An 18,577-nucleotide genomic window follows, 5' to 3' on the forward strand; every position below is an offset into this window, starting at 1 on the left:
TGCCCATTACCTCTTAAAGATTTCAGTTTCATTGTTGACCATAGCTAACATGTGTTGGTACGTATGACACAATTTCTAACTTAGATTCCCTCCTTTTTCCAAAATCTGGAGGGGGTGTTTTTTTCCAAAATCTGGAGGGGGTGTTTTTTCCAAAATCTGAAGATCACTTGAGTAGCTGAAACATGAATCTCAACAGAATCTTGACAAACAGCTTTGTACTTTTATCTTGTTTTATTACAGTGCCATCTTTATCTTCATCAACAATTTGTCCAAGTAAGCTGTAAGGCTTCAGTTAGGGAGAGTCTTTATTGATTGTCGATCAGCAGCAGTGTTTGCTTTGTGTCTGCAGGGGTACTTGTTATATCGGGACACAAGTAACCACTCAATGTCGGCCATCAAGATCAATCCCGAGACTCTGGAGCATGAGGGGACTGTCACCATGCCAGGTGCCGAGAAAATACACTTTTTTGGCTTGTGTAAAAAATATACCCCATTGAAGTTAAACCTACAACCAACAAAATGTTGCGTCTCTTTGCAGGTCAACATTCAGACGGACAGAACATCATTTTCACAGATGGAGAGTACATCAACCAGATCGCAGCCTGCAAAGACGTAAGTTCAATGTTCCTGGTAATGTTCCACTGTGATAAAGGCATGCATTGTCTTTTTTAGGCTCATTTTAAATGTGAAATCAAATCAGTATCAGCTGAGGAAGTCCTAAGTTCGTCCAGGAGTTCCCCTACATGTATTACTGATTTCAGAAAAAAAAACTCACCTGTACTACTTATGTCTGCTTGAAAGATGATGGAGGAAGCTGACTTTGTTATACATTTAGTGAACGTTCACATTACAGGACTCAAAGCTTGATTCCAATCATTTCCCCAGACCCATCGTTCTACCTACACTGTTTGCATACGTGTTTGACGTCACTCATATCTGACATCAGTGTGAACACGTCAATTTAAACATGATGGATTCACAACCACATATGAAAGTGGCCCTGATCACATTTCTGTGTCCACGGCACTCTCAAATAATTAGACCTCTGTCACATGACAAAACAAGCAAAACAGTCGGATTTGGGCCTCATTTGCTTGGGATGTGACCATTGCCCTAAATGCATTTATGGTCTTATAAAACACTAATACTGTTAAATACCCAGCAGGTGGTCTAGCATGTGTGTCTAGCAATAGTCTTGAATAGCTATTGGCTTCGTCATCCTCAACTACATTGAGGCAGTTAAGAGAGAGGTGTTTGACAGCCTTTGTAAGCAGCTGTCATTACTCCAAAAAAATAAAAATAATAATGCAGAGACTGTGCTTGCACGTTTCCATTAGTCATTAACAACCACTAGTCCATTTGTCATCATTTGTCATGTGTTTTATCTTGTGCACCTGCTCTCTTTCAAAGGTCATGTCGAACCAAAGATTATCTGTCACTGACTGAATTTTTTTAACACTGACTGAAACATCTAAAAGCCGTCCATCATTTTGACAGATAGGGACACAAAGCAGGTCCAGTCGGTGGTGTGTGCTCATTAATTAGCTATTGTCTAGTCGTGTCTTTGAGATCATGTGCATGACCTTGTTGTCTAGCAGGCTGTAGCCTTCACACTGGAAGGCTATATCGCTACATACCATCACAAAATGTCACGGCAGCTGAGTGTCTGAAGTTTCTTGCCAGTTGGTGTCTCTGTTCATCTTTTCTCTCCATGCTCTGATTATAAATAGAGATGTTTGGATACCTCTTTCTGCCGTCCCGATACCAATTCTGATACCTGAACTTGCGTATTTGCGAATGCCAAGTACTGATCTGATAACACTGTGTAAAACAAAACTAAACTGAATAAAATAAAAAACAAATAGCTGTATACTACTTACCCTGCATGGGTGTAAAACTGTTAATGTGTGGCATGGCTTAGGTTAAATTTGTTGTAAAACATGAACAAATACATATAGAGAATGAATCTGGCAACATTTGTACCACCCCTCAAAGTAAAGCCTTGCATTTCTGATACATCCTGGTATTGGTATCAGTGTAACTCTAATTGTCTAATGTTCTGTATATTAATTATTAAATTAAATGATTAAAAAAAAAAAAAAAAAAAAAAATTTAATGACGACTGATAGTAGATTAGGGCAGAATTTGGGGGACAGACCCTGTCTGTCAAAGTAACAGACAACAAAAACCCCAACACAACCTCTTTAAATATGTGTTGTTTCGGTGGTGAAAACCCGATCCTTTTGTTAGTTTAAATGAGCGTAGGAGTTTCTCTTGAACTGCCCTGTGAAGCATCTGTCACTTCCCTGCTGTAGAGGCCACAGCCTCACACTGAGGACTCTCAGCTGATCACCAGCTGTGCCACAGAGGGGAGGGCGGGGTGTAGCTTTGTCCATGTGTTTATAAATGTGTGTGTGTGTGTGTGTGTGTATTGGGTATATGTGGGCGTGGCAGTGAGAGCAGTGGCACCAGATGTGGGTATTCTCCAGAGAGCTTAATCTCTCAAGCAGTTATCTGCATAAGCACTATGTAATGTGAGTGGGGGAGGGGGAGATGTGAAATCCATATATCTGCGGTTGCAGCTAGCCAGATAGCAGTTTCTAGGCTAATGAAGGGGGCGGGGTACTGTATAGGGGGGAGGACGGGGGAGTCCTCAGAAGCTGCATGCATTTTAAGTGAGCAGCCAGCAAATGTGACCGCAGCGCAAAGCACTTAATGGTTGAAGAAAACCACTCGAGAAACAGAAAAAGGGGGTTTCAGATGCTGAGCAGAAGAGGAAGAGGATGATGTGAGTAAACTGTAGGACAGTGATACTCAACCTATAGCCCATGGGCCAAATCTGGCCCCTGAGAGGTGCCAGGTGGCCACCAAACAATTTTTAATTCAGAATAAAAGTAAAGTGATTCACACTAGGAATTGTTTTTGTACTTGTAGTATCCATTAGATGCCACAGTGCATAAAACAGCATCAAAATAGAGCTTCTTTAAACAAAAAAAACAGTGCCAGCAGAGGGTCCCCGGCACCCCTGAGAGAGGTCCTAGCTAAGCCCCAATGTCCCGAAATCAGGAGCGTCCTGAAGTCATAAAGTTCTAAAAAAAAATTTTAAAAAGTCCTTAAATCTATGGAACATCCTCAAATCCCAGAAATATCCTGAAACCCTAGATATGTCCTAAAATTGTAGAATGTCCTTAAGTCCTACAAATGTTTAGAAACATAAGAAATGTGTAGAAATACTAGAAATGTCCTAAAATCCTAGAAACATGTATGGGGCTGCTGCGACTGGCCCCTGGCCTCCTGTCATTTTGCAAAAGTGGCCCCTAAGCAAAGCAAGTTGAGTGTCCCTGCTGTAGGAAGTCAAGGGGACAGTCAGAGGAGGACGATGTCGGGAGGAAAAGATGAGAAGGGGGGGTCGTACTGGCCGGAGGACAGAGGTGCTCATTTAATGATTGGAGTGGCACATGTGTGCTCTGCTTTGGAGCAATCAAAGCACAATAGATCTCATCGTTACCACACACCGGAGACCAGACCATCCCCACGCTACCCTTCATCCTTTTTGTTGTCCTTGTTGTGTTTGTTTCTTTGCTCTGTTTCTCTTCTGTAAAATGGCCCTTTCAGGGACATCCCCTGCAGTCTGACTAACCCACATCTTTACCAGTTGCATCATCTGTTATGAGCTCAGCATTGAGTCAAAGTGTGTTGTGGATAGATGTGTACTTCTTGGTGTTGCTAAAAAAATGCGTATGCTATTATCACTGACATGGCTGGAATTTTAAGTGTCTAGTGTCCCTGACATAAATATAAAAAAACAAAAAAAGACAGAAACGTGTGCACAGATTTTGTACTGCCAAACCACTCCCTCAGTAGAACATGCTACAGCTCCGGATGATAGATTTATCCATGACTCCAGCAATCTATGTGCTAATCCAGTGCATATGATGTGGTTTACTTTATTCACCACTGAAGTCAGTTAAGTATTACGCCTACAGTGACGGATTTTCCACCTCGGTGATTAAGGGTGAATCAACAGCATGATATGCATTTTTTAAAATAGTTTTTTTCAAAAGATATTTAATCCATCCAGGTTTAAGATTTTCCAGATGCTTTGCAAATGGGTTTTATTGTTAGGCAGATATTTGGTTCCCAAACTTTTAACTTTAATTTTAATTTTTTAAGAAGGGACAGTGTAATGTAAATGTTAATGCACCTGCATTAGCTGGAGAGCTAGTTTTCAGTAGTAGTTAATGGGTGTCCTATAATGATAAAAAATACAATATAAAGATACAGTGTGTACAATGGTCAAAGACTAACGACATTAGGATAAAAAGGTACAAAATATACAGTAGTTAAACATGTACACGTTAAGAATATAAAACACAATTTGACAATATGAGCGGATAAAATCCAGATGATGCAGGTACAGTATGAATATAATAATTTAAAAATTAGGTAAAATTAGTTTGCCTGGTAGAGCAGGCACCCCATGTACAGAGGCTATGTCCTCGCCGCAGTGGCTGTGGGTTCGACTCCAACCCGCGGCCCTTTGCTGCATGTCATCCCCTCTCTCTCTTCCCCTTTAATGCTTAAAATTGTCAAAAATACTGCCAAAGACATAATACTTTAAAAAAACAACCCAACAAAAAAAAGACAAGCATTCTGTTTCCACCATCGTCCAACAGCGCAGTACGTGGATACCATTATCAGGCAAAAAAAATAAAGAAATCAACCTCCCACAACCAGCGCTTTGAGAGATAACTCGCAACAAAAAGATGAAAAAACACAAACACAACCCTGAGTACAAGACACAATACATGGAAAACAACATCACAAAAATCCACGTAAATCAGCACCAAACACAATATGATCCACTTCACAGAACATAAGACCGTGGTCCATACGAAACTGAATGTGTTTTCATTTAATCAAGGACTTCTTGTGTCTTAAAATGGCTAGAAAGACTCTTAAGTGCCCCGCTGTAGCAACGTTGATTCATGACACTAACCAGCGTTTCCTCCTGTTGGCCCTGACTCCTGCAGGATGGTTTTGTGGTGCGGATCTATACTATGAGCTCAGACCCGGCGCTGCAGCAGGAACTGCAGCTGAAGCTGGCAAGAAAATGTCTGCACGCCTGCGGCATCTCTCTGTTCGACCTCGAGAAGGATCTACACATCATCAGTGAGTGATACAGAATATATCTGTATGAGGCTGTGGGTAGTTTTGCTTCATATGCATACGTACAGCTGCCACAGGCGTTTGATACTGTATGTGTGTCAACAACTTTTGTAATGTGTCAAACACAAAGGAATTAAAAAAAGCATACTTTCTAGCCTTGTCTCGTTTGTGTATTTGGCTCTAAATAGCATGTTGTTCTCTCAGGCACCGGCTTTGATGAGGAGGCAGCGCTTCTCGGAGCAGGCAGGGAGTTTGCTTTGATGAAAACTGCCTCGGGAAAGGTGAGAGTGAAAAATCTTCTCTGGTGTGTTGTGCCTAAAATGTTTAACAAAAATGAAAGTTGGAACCGGTTCAACCGCTGAGCTCGTGACAGCTTTTGTATTGCTAATGACAGGCCAGGCACTTTAGAGGTCGAACCTGGGGGAAAAGCTCTAAATTAATTGTTTTTCTCATGCATTTTCCTCCTTCTGTGTCACACTGGCCACAAGAAGCCCATCACACAAAATTAACATTCCCTTTGTCTGTAACATCTGTGTATACTTAGCTGTAGTCAGAGTTTCCTAGGATCAGGCTGTCGTAGAGCATAACAATAAGACATGCCTTCTTGTTTTGGAAATATTTGGTGGACCTCTAAGCTAAATTACCATTAAATAATACACAATGAAGAAGCTGTAATATTTTTTGGACATCTTACGATGTTTACGCTGTTGATTGTGCTCTGGACCCAACTTTTGTTGGTGGTTATACAGTGACATCCCTGCTGAAATACCTGGAAGTGATTAAAGTATTTCACCCAGCTAAGCAGTAGCTCTAACCTATAGTCCACTTTGAGAAAAAACAAAACAAAACACGGCTGACTAAGAGTGAAGCTTTCTGCGTTTATGACCGTGACTACAGGAAGCAGTAGTTGCACGCTTCCTTCTGCGTGGTGATACAGTTGTGTAGCTCAGTAGAAAGAAAATAGGTCCTGCAGAGTGTAACAATACATTGATCTGGACTGATGTATCGATGCAATGTTCCATTATCATTGATGCAAAGCCAAACATCGTCATCTTTAAGATACACCTTTATTTTGAAATGTCCAATGCTACAGCTGTGTCACCATTTTTGTCCAAGGACACCTTCTTCCTGTTCATTCAAACAGTGCTTGCAGCCTAGCGCCAGTCAGACAATGGCAAGCAGCCGAGACAATAAGGATAATTACTGATATCATCTCATATTGTTTGCAGGCCCCTGAATTAGATCTAATCGAAATCATATTGTGGCAGACTTTGTGATGTCAGCAAATGTATTATTTTCCATATGTTGTTTGTTGTATGTTGAAAAGCCATTCTAGGGTAATTGTGACTTGTGATACTGGACATTAGAAATCAAATAAAAATTGAATTGAAATTACTGTTTGTTCAGCTCGTAGGGGAATGCTTTTTGATTGGGCAAGCACTTTGGGTTTGAAGTGTGCTAAATGAATAATTTTGCCTTGCCTTGCTATAAAATAAGTGTGTATATATATATGTATATATATGTGTATATATATATATATATTATATATATATATATATATTATATATATATATATATTATATATATATACAGCCCTAGTTCCTACATGAGGCCCTTCTGTGTGGAGTTTGCATGTTCTCCCCGTGTCTGTGTGGTTTCTCTCCGGCTTCCTCCCACAGTCCAAAGACATGCAGCTCAGGTTGATTGGTGACTCTAAATTGCCCTTAGGTGTGACTGTGAGCGTGTATGGTTGTCTGTCTATATGTGTCGGCCCTGCGATAGTCTGGCGACCTATCCAGGGTGTACCCCGCCTTCCGCCCGATGACAGCTGGGATTGGCTCCAGCCCCCCCGCGACCCTTATGAGGACAAGCGGTTACAGAAAATGACTGACTGACTGTCCCTTTAACACCTGTAATGATGGTGGAGTAAACAGTATAGATAATATGTTTGTGTGTACAGAGGAATCAACTACATTACTCAGTGAAAGACTGAAGGGTCTGTACTCGACTCAAGTAAGCCCAATCGCTGTCGGGAGTTGGAGCTTTTTATGAAGGAGATATGTCACATTTTCATGCACACTGTCTTAGTTAGAAGAGAATGCTAAGTATGTAGTTTGTTGGGGTGTGTAGAGGGTGTGGTTGTGTGTGTCTGCACTGTAGGTGTGGTGCAGAGTGCCTCTCTTGTAGATAGAAGTCCTGGGCAGTTGCCTGTTGCACATTTCTGTGTCTGTGTAGAAGCCTAATCTCACAGCACACTTTATCTGCAGATTACCCTAACCCAGACCGACTGGATGGGTAAAAATAGGAGCAGCTGACCTGTATCTTGGGACAAAGTTCACTCATCACTCGGGCTGGACATTATGCAAGACACGTGATGTGAAGAACAAGAGTCAAAGGCCCAGTGTTTACAGTTTACAAGCTGCTGTTTGCTCTACAAGCAATGCTGTTGTGATTATGTAATTTGCAAAGTTAATGTCAGATGATTTGAGTTATAAAACATCTCCTCCAGCAGCGGCCTTTTTCACATGTATCATTGTGATTAACCACTGCGGTCTGGTTACTTTTAAAACAGATTCCAGTACTGAATAAATGCTCTAGAACTACGTAACACGTTATTAATACTTTGGATTACTTTTGGAATACTTAAAAATCCGTTTGCTGAGCTCATTAGTAATTGTCTTATATATTGGTTTTATATATATATTTACAACTGTAAAGGAAGATAACAAGAATTGATTACTGAACTGTTGAATTTGTCACAGGAATTCATAGGCTTTGTGAGGCAGAGCAATTCAGATCTTTTCATGTGTTTTTTGTTTTTTTTTGCTTCTTCCCTTTTGTGTGTTTGTAATGTTTCACTAATGAAAAAGCAGCAAAAACTTTTTAGAATTTTACAAAAAAAAACCCCAAAACTCTAAACACTGTGTTGGTGCAGCCGGGATGTTGGCTGCCTTAAGTGGGCTCAAGCAAAAGATTGTGGGCCGACTTGCCAAAGAAAATTAACCCAGGCTAAACTCTTGCCACAGCGTAGTTCAACAAAATAGATATAATTTGTTGTGGATCCTCCATTTCTCAAAAATGACGACCATAAAACACTGCTTCTTATTCCTGATCTTTCAAATGCTTGCGTTGTATTGTCATCCCCTCACAGATTTACTACACAGGAAAGTACCAGAGCCTGGGTATAAAGCAGGGTGGCCCGTCTGCAGGGAAATGGGTGGAACTGCCCGTTACGAAGTCTCCCAAGATCATTCAGTTCTCAGTCGGCCACGATGGCTCTCATGCACTGCTTGTGGCCGAGGACGGAAGTGTGTTCTTTACAGGCTCTGCCAGCAAGGGAGAGGATGGAGAGTCCAGTAAGATGATTTTAAGCTATCTGCAAACGTTCAACAATTTATTCTATTCCATCTTTTTTGATTGTGGAATCAAAGCCAAATCAGCGGAGGTCCTGAATGTGATGTTGTTGTTTTTATTTGCAGCTAAAAGTCGCAGACAGCCCAAGCCGTACAAACCCAAGAAGATGATCAAATTAGAGACCAAGACGGCGGTGTACACAGCGTGCAACAATGGCAGCAGCAGCATTGTTACCAAGGATGGAGAGCTCTACATGTTTGGCAAAGATGCTATTTACAGTGACAGCACTTGTGAGTTGACAGATTCTCAACTTCAGGGAATTTCTCTGAGATATTTCAGGAGTTTCTTGTCGTTGTCTAAATAGCTTTGATAAAGGCAGATTAAAAATGTTTAAGAAAAAACTTTTGCTTGTAGATATTTTTCTGTTGGAAGCAATACAATTAATGTAATCATAATCACTACTTTCTTGTCCACAGGCCAAGTGACAGACCTGAAAGGTCACTCCGTAACTCAGGTTGCCATGGGCAAGGCCCATACATGTGTTCTGACCAAGAGTGGTGAAGTTTGGACATTTGGGGTGAACAACAAGGGCCAGTGTGGCAGAGACACTGGAGCTATGAGTCAGGCAGGGAAAGGTGAGCAGACACAAAACAATAAATACACATAACAATATACTGTATATAAACCGAATCACTGTAATGTAGCGCTAACGACAAATGTCACAACGGGTAGAAAACTGGCTACGGTTTTTAATTGCGGTGCATTCAGCAGCCTTTTTTTTCAGTGGGCCTTTTTTTGGTGGCTTAAAACTAATCAATTAAGGCAGAGTTTGCTCAGCGCTGTTTCAATTTAATGCACATGACGCGGCCTTCTACCCAGAAGTTGTTGTAAATGAATTTTGTGATGCGATCTATTTTGTCGTAGTCTATACATTGTCTTTGTACTCCGTTCAATCTGATGGCTCTCCTGTCTGTCTGTTTGTCTGTCTGTCTGTCTGTGTGTGTGTATTATAGCATTCGGTGTAGAGAGCATGGCCACAGCCATGGATGAAGACCTGGAGGACGAACTTGAAGAGAAGGAAGAGAAGAGCATGATGTGCCAGCCAGGCATGCACAAGTGGAAGTTGGACCAGTGCATGGTCTGCACCGTTTGTGGAGACTGCACCGGTTACGGTGCCAGCTGTGTCAGCAGTGGACGGCCAGACAGAGTACCGGGAGGGTAAGAGGACATAAAAACTGGAAGAAGTCAAGGTGGTCATTGCTAGGGTTGGGTACCGTTGACATTTGAACCGACACTGGTTCCAATATCTGTAATTTGGTACCTCTTTTTGGCAATCCATTTTTTCTGTAGTCGACAAAACATTATAGCACACAAAAAGCTAATTCTGCTCCTTTGCTTATTTCTAATCACACATAGAGCTAATCCTTTGTCTCTGTCTGTGTGTGTGTTGGGTTGTCTAGCAGTGTAATAAGGCTATTACAAAGGTTATTTAGAAAGGAAAACAAACGCTCCCTTGCCGTTTGTTGGCCTCTAAGAGACAGAGAGCCATCTCTGCAGCTTTGATGGCCTCTAGGCCTCTTTTTTTTAACCATTGTGTATTTGTTTGCCAACCAGTATCTGTGGCTGTGGGTCTGGAGAGTCCGGCTGCTCAGCGTGTGGCTGTTGCAAGGCCTGTGCCAGGGAGCTGGATGGTCAAGAGGCCAGACAGAGAGGCATCTTTGATGCAGTGAAAGAGATGATTCCACTGGACCTGCTGCTAGGTATGTCAGCTGATTTGTGACTTCACGTTCCCCCTGTTTTGCTAATTCATACAATATCACCTGTATCACCACCTACATTGTTACATTCTGCTTAAAGCCATTAAGTCTGATAAATCATATGCATGTGGAAATTTTATGGACATACATATATGATGCTATGTTGCAGTGGTTTGTTGGATCCTCCATAAGTGATCACAGTAACTGACTGTCTTTAGTGGGTTTGTGTAAAACCGATATACCTCTCTGATCTATGCCAGCGTGCTGCTTGTGCCACACACATCAAAGTGTCCGTTGCATTTGCTTGGATGCAGTATTTCGCATACATGTCGTCGCTCCTCCTATTTGTTTGATTTATGTGTTGTGCAGAGTCATTGCTTCTCCATCACGTCTCCATCAGTCATTGATGTGTGTCTTGTTTTGTTCTGCCCTGCTCCGTCTTCCCTCCTCCACCTCCTTCTCCTGCATCCTGTCTGGGCTACCTGTACCTGGGGCCTTTTTTTTTGTTTTCAGCTGTGCCTGTCCCTCCCCCTCCAGGAGTGAATATCGAGGAGCACATTCAGATTCGTCAGGAGGAGAAACGGCAGAGGATCAACCGCCGGCACAGGCTGGAGGAGGGCAGAGGTATGGATCAAGGCTGAACAGAGTGGGACAATGTTTTGGGAAGGGCTGTGTATGTTTTTTTGGCTTTATGAAGTTACTTTATGAAGTTAAACAGGGTGGGGGTGGAGGTTAACGAATAGCCCAAAGCTATGAGCAATATGTCCATCCCTTTAAAGTTGGTGAATAACTTTCAGGTGCTTTGTGAGCTTGGGTGTTGTGCCTTCGTGACTTCCCCCTCGCTTGTGTCTTTATAATTTTTTTCAGTGTGTGTGTATTGTGGTGAAGTATTACAATGTGTTCTGTCCCATTTGTGAGCATTGTGCATGCATGTGAAAGTTTCTTTCTCCCCCAGGCCCCCTTGTTTTTCCTGGTCCCATTTTTATGAACCAGCGTGAGCAGGCCCTAGCCAGAATAAGACCCCTTCAGGCACTCAGGCATAAACGGGACAAGCACAAAGGTACTACGGTCTTCACTAACTCAACGGGTGCAGAGACACCCCTTTGACTCATCTCCCAATCTGGCTGTCCCGCCCACCTCCTCTCTCACTCTCTGACGACAGGACTCTAATGTCTTCACCAGGTCTCATGGTAACAAGCAATGTAGCCTCACAATGGAGAAATAACTGTGAAGCGTTTGGACCGAGTTTAAGACCAACCTCAGTCGGCGGGTTCCCTTCAGAGTGTGATGTTACCCTAACATAGGAAAGGGCTGAGCTACAATAAAGATTTGGTCTGTTAGGCTAATTCATTTTCTGGTTTAACAGTTCTAATCCTCAGAGTAGGATGCCTGCTCTGCCCACTACTGTTGTTTGACCTAAATAGAAATCAATGTCCTTGCCTAACAGGATTTATCATCACTCCCGTAAGCAGCTGATTTGTCACTTCGTGGGTACAACTGCAGCATTACAAGCAGACAAAACAGTGAGCACTTGGGAGAGCAAGCTTTGATGAAAGATGAGCCGAAAAATATGACACAGAAAGGAGGAGGCAGGGTTGTTATTTTTAAAATTCATGATTTTAGATGTGAGGCATCTCATGGAGATGGCTTAGTAATCACTCAAACATCTCTGAATGTAACATTAAGCTTTTCAGGCTATTGACCATCAGACATGTAAGAGTTCATTGTCTGGAATTAACTTTCTTGAAGCTAACAACTTGCAAATGATTTCAGAATTTCCACATTTAACATTCAGCTGCAATGACAAAACACAGTCAACCCAAATCAGTAGTTTACTTGTGTTGTTTGGTTTTTATTTTTCATTTATACAGGAAAAGAAATTAAAAGTATCATCAGGTGTGTTACAGTTAAAACTGGCCTGACTCAGGTAAAAACAGCACTAAAACATGTCACAAAACAAGATAAAACAGAAATAATCAACAGCGACAAGACAACAAAACATAGCAACACAGATTTGAATCAGAGGTTGCAGGAATGTCCTTTTATCAGATAGTGTTTATATGTTTGTTTGAAATGAGTAATAGAGGTTATTTTTCAAATGTAGTATGAGATCTCGTTCCAGATTTTAGTGTAGGTGCGAAAGAATGATCTCTGACCGTAAATGTTTTTATTCGGTGGTACAGGAACAAGTGCATGCAAAACTGATGTAGTGATGCGTTCTTGTCTCGTGTTGAGACTTGGAAGTAAAGCAGTAAATACAGGATTAGAGTTGTTGTTTTGGAACTGAAGGTAAAATATAATCGCTAAGTTCTGACCTCAGAATCTCAGCCTCTTTGGGTATATTTTTCTTTGGAAAAAAGAAAATGTAGTTTTGACAAACCGTCTTACTTTCCTTTCTAATTTAACCACAAGGACAGAGGACACACGAGGACACTTGTGCCGCATTTTCAATGCATTGTACGGTTTGACTTGACTCACTTTTGGTACAAGGTCCTTTTCTCTGTTTTGTTTTCCACTGCAGATAGTACCCCCCCAGTGTAGGTGGGATTCTCTGCTGATTGCTGTAGTGGTGCTGTGTGAATCCAGTCACTGAATCTTTTAATTGGCAACAAAACAGAGGAAAGTCTGCACTTCAGCATTTGTACAGCGTAGTGTACGTAGTGCAGAGTGTAGTTTTGCGAGCTGCTGTTTTCAAAGTCTACGGTGTGTGACAAAAAAAAATAATTGTGTGAAAATATATAATTGTGTAAAGTGTCATTTAAGTGACTATTCCAGTGTTTTAACTCCACCTTTTAGTATCTGCTTAGCTCGCAGGGAACCTTGACCAAGGTGTTGGAAAAAACAGCCCAACAGCCCTTTTAAAACAAAGTTATAAAGTGCTTTACAAAAACAAAAACGATAGACACAGATAATAAGAAAAAAAGAAAAAAATTAAAAATACTTTGAAAGTAGTACAACATGGGGCAAAAGGAGCTACAAGAGTAAAGTAAATCAAAAATAAAGTTAATCATATAATCAAATAAATTTAAAAAAAAAATTAGTGGAGTGCCTGGTGGCTCAGTGGATATAGCGGCACTCTATGTACAAAAGCTGTATCCTCACTGCAGCGACCGCGGGTTTGAATTCTGCCTCGGCCCTTTGCTTCATGTCTCCCCCTCTCTCTAGCCCCCTTTCATGCTAACACCGTCCTGTCAATTAAAGGCAATTTAAGCCCAAAAAATAATCTTTAAAAACATTTTTAAAAAGAGAGTAAACTTTAGTTGAACGGCTGCATCTTGTAGTGGAAATGTGATATTAAAACCTCCTGAAATCTCAGTAATCAGGAGAAAATGTACTTCACTGAACAAATATAGTAAATATAAAAGTGTTGCCTGCAAACTGTCATATTCATTGCCTGCACAAATGGAAAAAAAACAACAGCTGGTTGGGCTTGGGCAATATCACGGTATTATGGTATACCAGGATATTTAGAAATCCTGAAGGTATGTTTTTCAATCACATCATAAATACAGGAGGCCCTCTTTCTGTTAAAATCATTGTATGTAGTGCACAGCACGCACCACCAGAGCTCATTCTCTGGTCTCCACTGAAAAGACACCAAGACACCTAGTGGAGGTCAGTGAAGTTACAGAACTGTAAACAGCTGGCAGCCAGCAACGGCAGAGAGAGACCGTGGGAAATAATGTCATGTTTTTTACATGTAACGTGGTGAATCAAGGATTTATTTTCACCAAACCAGTGCTGGTGATTGTTGGAACAGAGGACAAACTAACTAGATTATTACCAAGAGTAACAACAGTGTTTTAGGTGAGTTTTATTTTGTTTCTGTCAAGTTTGAATGAAGTGTGTTTTATGAGTTAACGAGGCAATTAAGCCTCGTCTGTGTTCCGGCCGAGAGAAAGTTGAATTAAAAGGTATACGGCAGCTTTTCTCTGTTTAATAAGGAAAATAGGTGTGAGAAGATTACTTTTCTTATAATTTTGAGGGCATCTATTGCGTATTTAGTAGTCTGAAAGGCTGAAAGTAAGTTGCGGGGGAGGGCTAGCACCGCACGCTTTTACTGTCATATACTGTGTACCCCAGTGAAATTTCAGGCAGGAAATATCACATACCACCCATTTGCCTGTCAAAGCTGCTGATGTAGTTTACTTACCAATAGGTGGTGCAGGTTACAGTGGAGCTGCTGGTCTGAAACTGCCGGTAGATGATCATGGCTAGGTTTGGTTCTGGATGCCCATGTTTATGTAAAGCATCTATTTAACATACAATTTGAAAACCTTCCCAAAAGAAACTCATTGTTAATGATAAGTGGCTTTTTTTTATTGCCCCACTGTTAAATGTGGAAACCATGATGCCACGGTGGACTCTGTTTCAGAGCAGCTGTAGTTTCCTCCTGAATGTCAGTTAAGAAATTAAGGCCATTCTGCTTTGCTGAATAACTTTTCTTTCTGTGGAGCCATTTGTTGTTGTGAATGCACGGTTGTGAGGCCACTGTAGGATATTTGGGGTAACGAGTGAGTGCTTCACATCACCCACAACAATACTGTTGTTTTTCGTTTGTGATTTTGGATGTTATCAAGAGCACGTCTGTTTTTTACATTGATAGTTGTCACCATGAGCTAAACTTTCAACCCTACCCTATACATTTGGGCCAAACCACAGTAAGCTGGTTTCTGGTCCAAAAAGGTTATTGACTGTCATTGTATTTACTGTAATGCATGGGTCTCTATCAAACTTTTTCCCCTCACACACCACAACCTTGACCTCTTGCACAGGGCTCAGGGTAAACCAGAATCCCTCTTCCTCATTGAACATGGACAGATGCTGAGAAAAAATCCAATCATTTCTAAACAATCTGTAATTGGGACTGGTTGCCAAAAGCCTTTCTGTTATAGAGGTGTTGTTCCCTCCCTTTCTATTTCGGCATGCTGCTCCCTTTTCTCCCTGTTTTACTTTTGAATCCTTTTTTTCCTCCAGCTCCGTTTTCCAGGACTGTGCAGAGACATCTACCTCTGTGGTCTGACGTTTCTACTAAACCTCACCTACTCCCTGTTCTCTGCTCAAATGTGCTGACTTGGAGTGTTTGCCTTGTAGATGGTAGCAGTGAGCGCGGAGAGAAGGATGCCAGCAAAATCACCACTTACCCCCCAGGGGCAGTGAGATTTGACTGTGAGCTGCGAGCTGTGCAGGTCAGCTGCGGTTTTCACCACTCAGGTAGGTTGAATTCCCTCATGACTGCTTCTGGTCAGGGTAGATTTGTCTGCCTATTATTTTAAGAATATTTTTAAAACCTCTTAACAAGAGTGGCTGACCTTGAGGTAAAGAAAGTGAGTAAATAACAGATTTTGCTGCTTTGCAGTGGTGCTGATGGAGAATGGAGATGTCTACACGTTTGGTTACGGCCAACATGGGCAGCTCGGACATGGAGATGTCAACTCCAGGTACTGCCTTTGTTGCCTTACATGTTTTAAAGGTCCCGATTATAGTAAAGTTAAATATAAGTTGAATTTCCATGTTTTTTTATATATATATAAAGCAGGTATAGGTGCTATATAAATACTGTGAAATTATCAAAACGCTCAGTCCACAGAGGATTGTGCTCCGTTTTCAGAAAATTAAGCCTTTGAAACCTGAAGCGACATTACTTTCCTTGTGCTGCTTTCAGATGCTTTTCACAAGTATTTTAACCTTTGAACCTTGAGCACATTGGTGCAGTTTTTTTCAAAAATATGGGAAAAGGGCAAAGAGCAAGTTGGGGTAAAATGCTTTGCAAATTAGTACATTTAGAAAATGATTTAAAAAAAAAACTAGGGAAAAAAGCTGAGGAAGAACTTTATTTATAATTGTCACAATTACATATTTAAAATATTAAAATTGTATTACAAAATTATAATAATTTTTAAGCACTATACAATTGCACTTACAAGCACTTACAATTGATTGTAACTTGATTACAGTCATTGCCTCGGCTGCAATATTAATGTAGAGACACTGAAAGCACAGATGTGGCCAGAAGACCTGGAAATACTGAATAATCACATCAGGCTGGGCTTTTTCAGGAGTGGACCTTAAAGAAACAGGCACTAAAACAGAGCGTTTCAGACAGAGGGATATTCAGACAGAAAGTATAAGAAAAAAAATAGTGTTTTATGAGCATTGAAGCATGTAAACATGTTCAAGTAGGTACTGAAAAAAAGGTATGAATCTGAAAATGAGCATTATATGGGACATTTAAATTTAATATGATACATGTTCACGTTAAAGGAATTAGTTGTTATATAGAAAAATAGTGAATGGTACAACAGTATACACTACTTTATTTTTATTTACACGTTAAGTAATCTTAACATAGTGAGTGCTGAGTCTTTATGAAATACATTACCCATAAACACAAAGTTTGTTGTTATGTTCAGCCGTGTTTTTAGGAAAGCTAGTGACTTGTGGATTTTACAGCTCCACATTTATTTTAGTAAAGACTGAGAAACTGGCTCCAGATACTTGTTTTATTGTTTTGAATTGCATTACAAACATAAAAAACCAAACTGCATTCACATGGACACTCATTGTCAACTTGATGTTGCTTCCTGTTAGGGGTTCTCCAACTCTGGTGCAGGCCCTTCCAGGTCCCAGCGTGCAGGTGACAGCAGGCAGTAATCACACAGCTGTTCTCCTCATGGATGGACAGGTCTTTACGTTTGGCAGCTTTTCGGTAAGAAAAATGTTGTACTGCTTTTTTAGAGGGCGCAGAATGCCTTACTCCATTTTTTACACCTTCTATAGTGATTGCAGTATTTTAAGCGTTCGTTGCTCTACACCTGCTGTGATGTATTTGACCGCAAACTGAGTGAAAACTTGTTTTTCAGAAAGGACAGCTGGGTCGACCCATCCTGGACATGCCCTACTGGAATGCCAAGCCATCTCCCATGCCGAACATCGGTGCCAAATACGGACGAAAGGCCACCTGGATCGGTGCCAGCGGTGACCAGACGTTTCTGCGGATCGATGAGGCTCTTATCAACTCCCATGTCCTAGCAACTTCAGAGATCTTTGCCAGCAAACACATTATTGGCCTTGTGCCCTCCTCTGTGTCCGAGCCGCCTCCATTTAAATGCTTGCTTATCAACAAAATGGATGGAAGCTGCAGGACCTTCAACGACTCTGAGCAGGAGGACCTGCAGGGGTTTGGCCTGTGTCTCGACCCTGTGTATGATGTCATATGGAGGTCAGTCCAAGAACTATGCAGCTAAATACAAAGCAAACATTTGGGTTAACCTGTGTTGTTTACTATTCTTAATTGTTTACTATTTAAGTTTAGACATTTAGTTTAAAGCCCTGCAGGCAAAGTTAACGTTCATCCCATTCTTGTGAGCTCAATATCTTAAGAATGCGTTAAAAGAATTTCTTCACATTTGGCACAAACATCCACTTTGACTCAAAAATGAATTAATTAGATTTTGGTGGTCAAAGGTCAAGATCACTGTGACCTCGTGTATCTTATTCCTGTGAACGAAATATCTCAAGAATGCCTTGAGGGCCATAACTCAATAATTAATACGCTAATTCTGAAAACATTTCACACAAGTGCCTAATAGAATGATAAATGATGAAGTCAGCTTCACTGTGACATCATAATGTTCTGCATAAACACTTTAATGGCGGTTATTCAACATCATATCTCAGGAAAAAGAAATAGAGGCATTTAGTTAGATACTGAATCAATGGGTGTGAAGCATCCATGTGTCACAGACATGACTGTAAACTGTAAGTGCAACGAGGCAGTAATTTTGTTTTAATTTTCAACCACTTCATGTGTTATTCCTCTTTCTGCTTTTAGGTTCCTCCCAGCAGCAAAAGAGATGTTGTGCTACAATGCAGTGATAGCTGATGCCAGGATGCCCTCTGCTACAGATCTACAGGCTCGCTGTAGCATCCTTAGTCCAGAGCTTGCATTGCCCTCAGGATCACATGCCACCACTACTCGCTCTCATGGAGCTCTACACATCCTCGGTAATCCTCTGCATTAGTATCCATTCAGCAAAGTGTCTTTGGTCATATGAATCTTTTATGAATGTGCTAGTGTCCTATGATGAAGGACGTTGTGGACATGTGTTTTTGCTGAGTTTCTTCACAGCAGATGTTACCAATGTCTAAAACTCTACTTGTTATCACTCCTGTTCACATGCAGCCGTGCATACTCTAATTAACATGCACAAACATGCTGCTTATTACATGTAAATATGGAAAAGTAGAACAGCTCGAGCTGCTTGTCAGTTTGCTTTTTTGCATCTAAATAGGAT

The 18,577-nt window shown here is 41.1% G+C and overlaps 1 protein-coding gene across 14 annotated transcripts in view; it reads left to right on the forward strand.

The window, feature by feature from the left end:
• Positions 1-18,577, forward strand: part of mycbp2 (MYC binding protein 2) — a 94,573-nt gene that overhangs the window by 21,398 nt on the left and 54,598 nt on the right. For 10 of the 14 annotated variants that reach the window (XM_042494130.1, XM_042494131.1, XM_042494133.1 and 7 more), the window contains exons 8-23: positions 350-446; positions 539-612; positions 5,034-5,172; positions 5,374-5,450; positions 8,321-8,525; positions 8,649-8,813; positions 9,000-9,158; positions 9,537-9,741; positions 10,138-10,283; positions 10,794-10,904; positions 11,236-11,340; positions 15,375-15,494; positions 15,640-15,721; positions 16,872-16,989; positions 17,144-17,502; positions 18,115-18,287. In XM_042494130.1, coding sequence (XP_042350064.1) covers positions 350-446; positions 539-612; positions 5,034-5,172; positions 5,374-5,450; positions 8,321-8,525; positions 8,649-8,813; positions 9,000-9,158; positions 9,537-9,741; positions 10,138-10,283; positions 10,794-10,904; positions 11,236-11,340; positions 15,375-15,494; positions 15,640-15,721; positions 16,872-16,989; positions 17,144-17,502; positions 18,115-18,287 — 2,335 coding nt within the window. The remainder of the gene's footprint in view (positions 1-349; positions 447-538; positions 613-5,033; positions 5,173-5,373; positions 5,451-8,320; positions 8,526-8,648; positions 8,814-8,999; positions 9,159-9,536; positions 9,742-10,137; positions 10,284-10,793; positions 10,905-11,235; positions 11,341-15,374; positions 15,495-15,639; positions 15,722-16,871; positions 16,990-17,143; positions 17,503-18,114; positions 18,288-18,577) is intronic. The other 4 variants (XM_042494132.1, XM_042494144.1, XM_042494134.1 and 1 more) reach the window with 3 other exon arrangements.

Source organism: Plectropomus leopardus, chromosome 10, assembly GCF_008729295.1.
Source record: "Plectropomus leopardus isolate mb chromosome 10, YSFRI_Pleo_2.0, whole genome shotgun sequence".
In the NCBI taxonomy this organism is placed as follows: Eukaryota; Metazoa; Chordata; class Actinopteri; order Perciformes; family Serranidae; genus Plectropomus; species Plectropomus leopardus.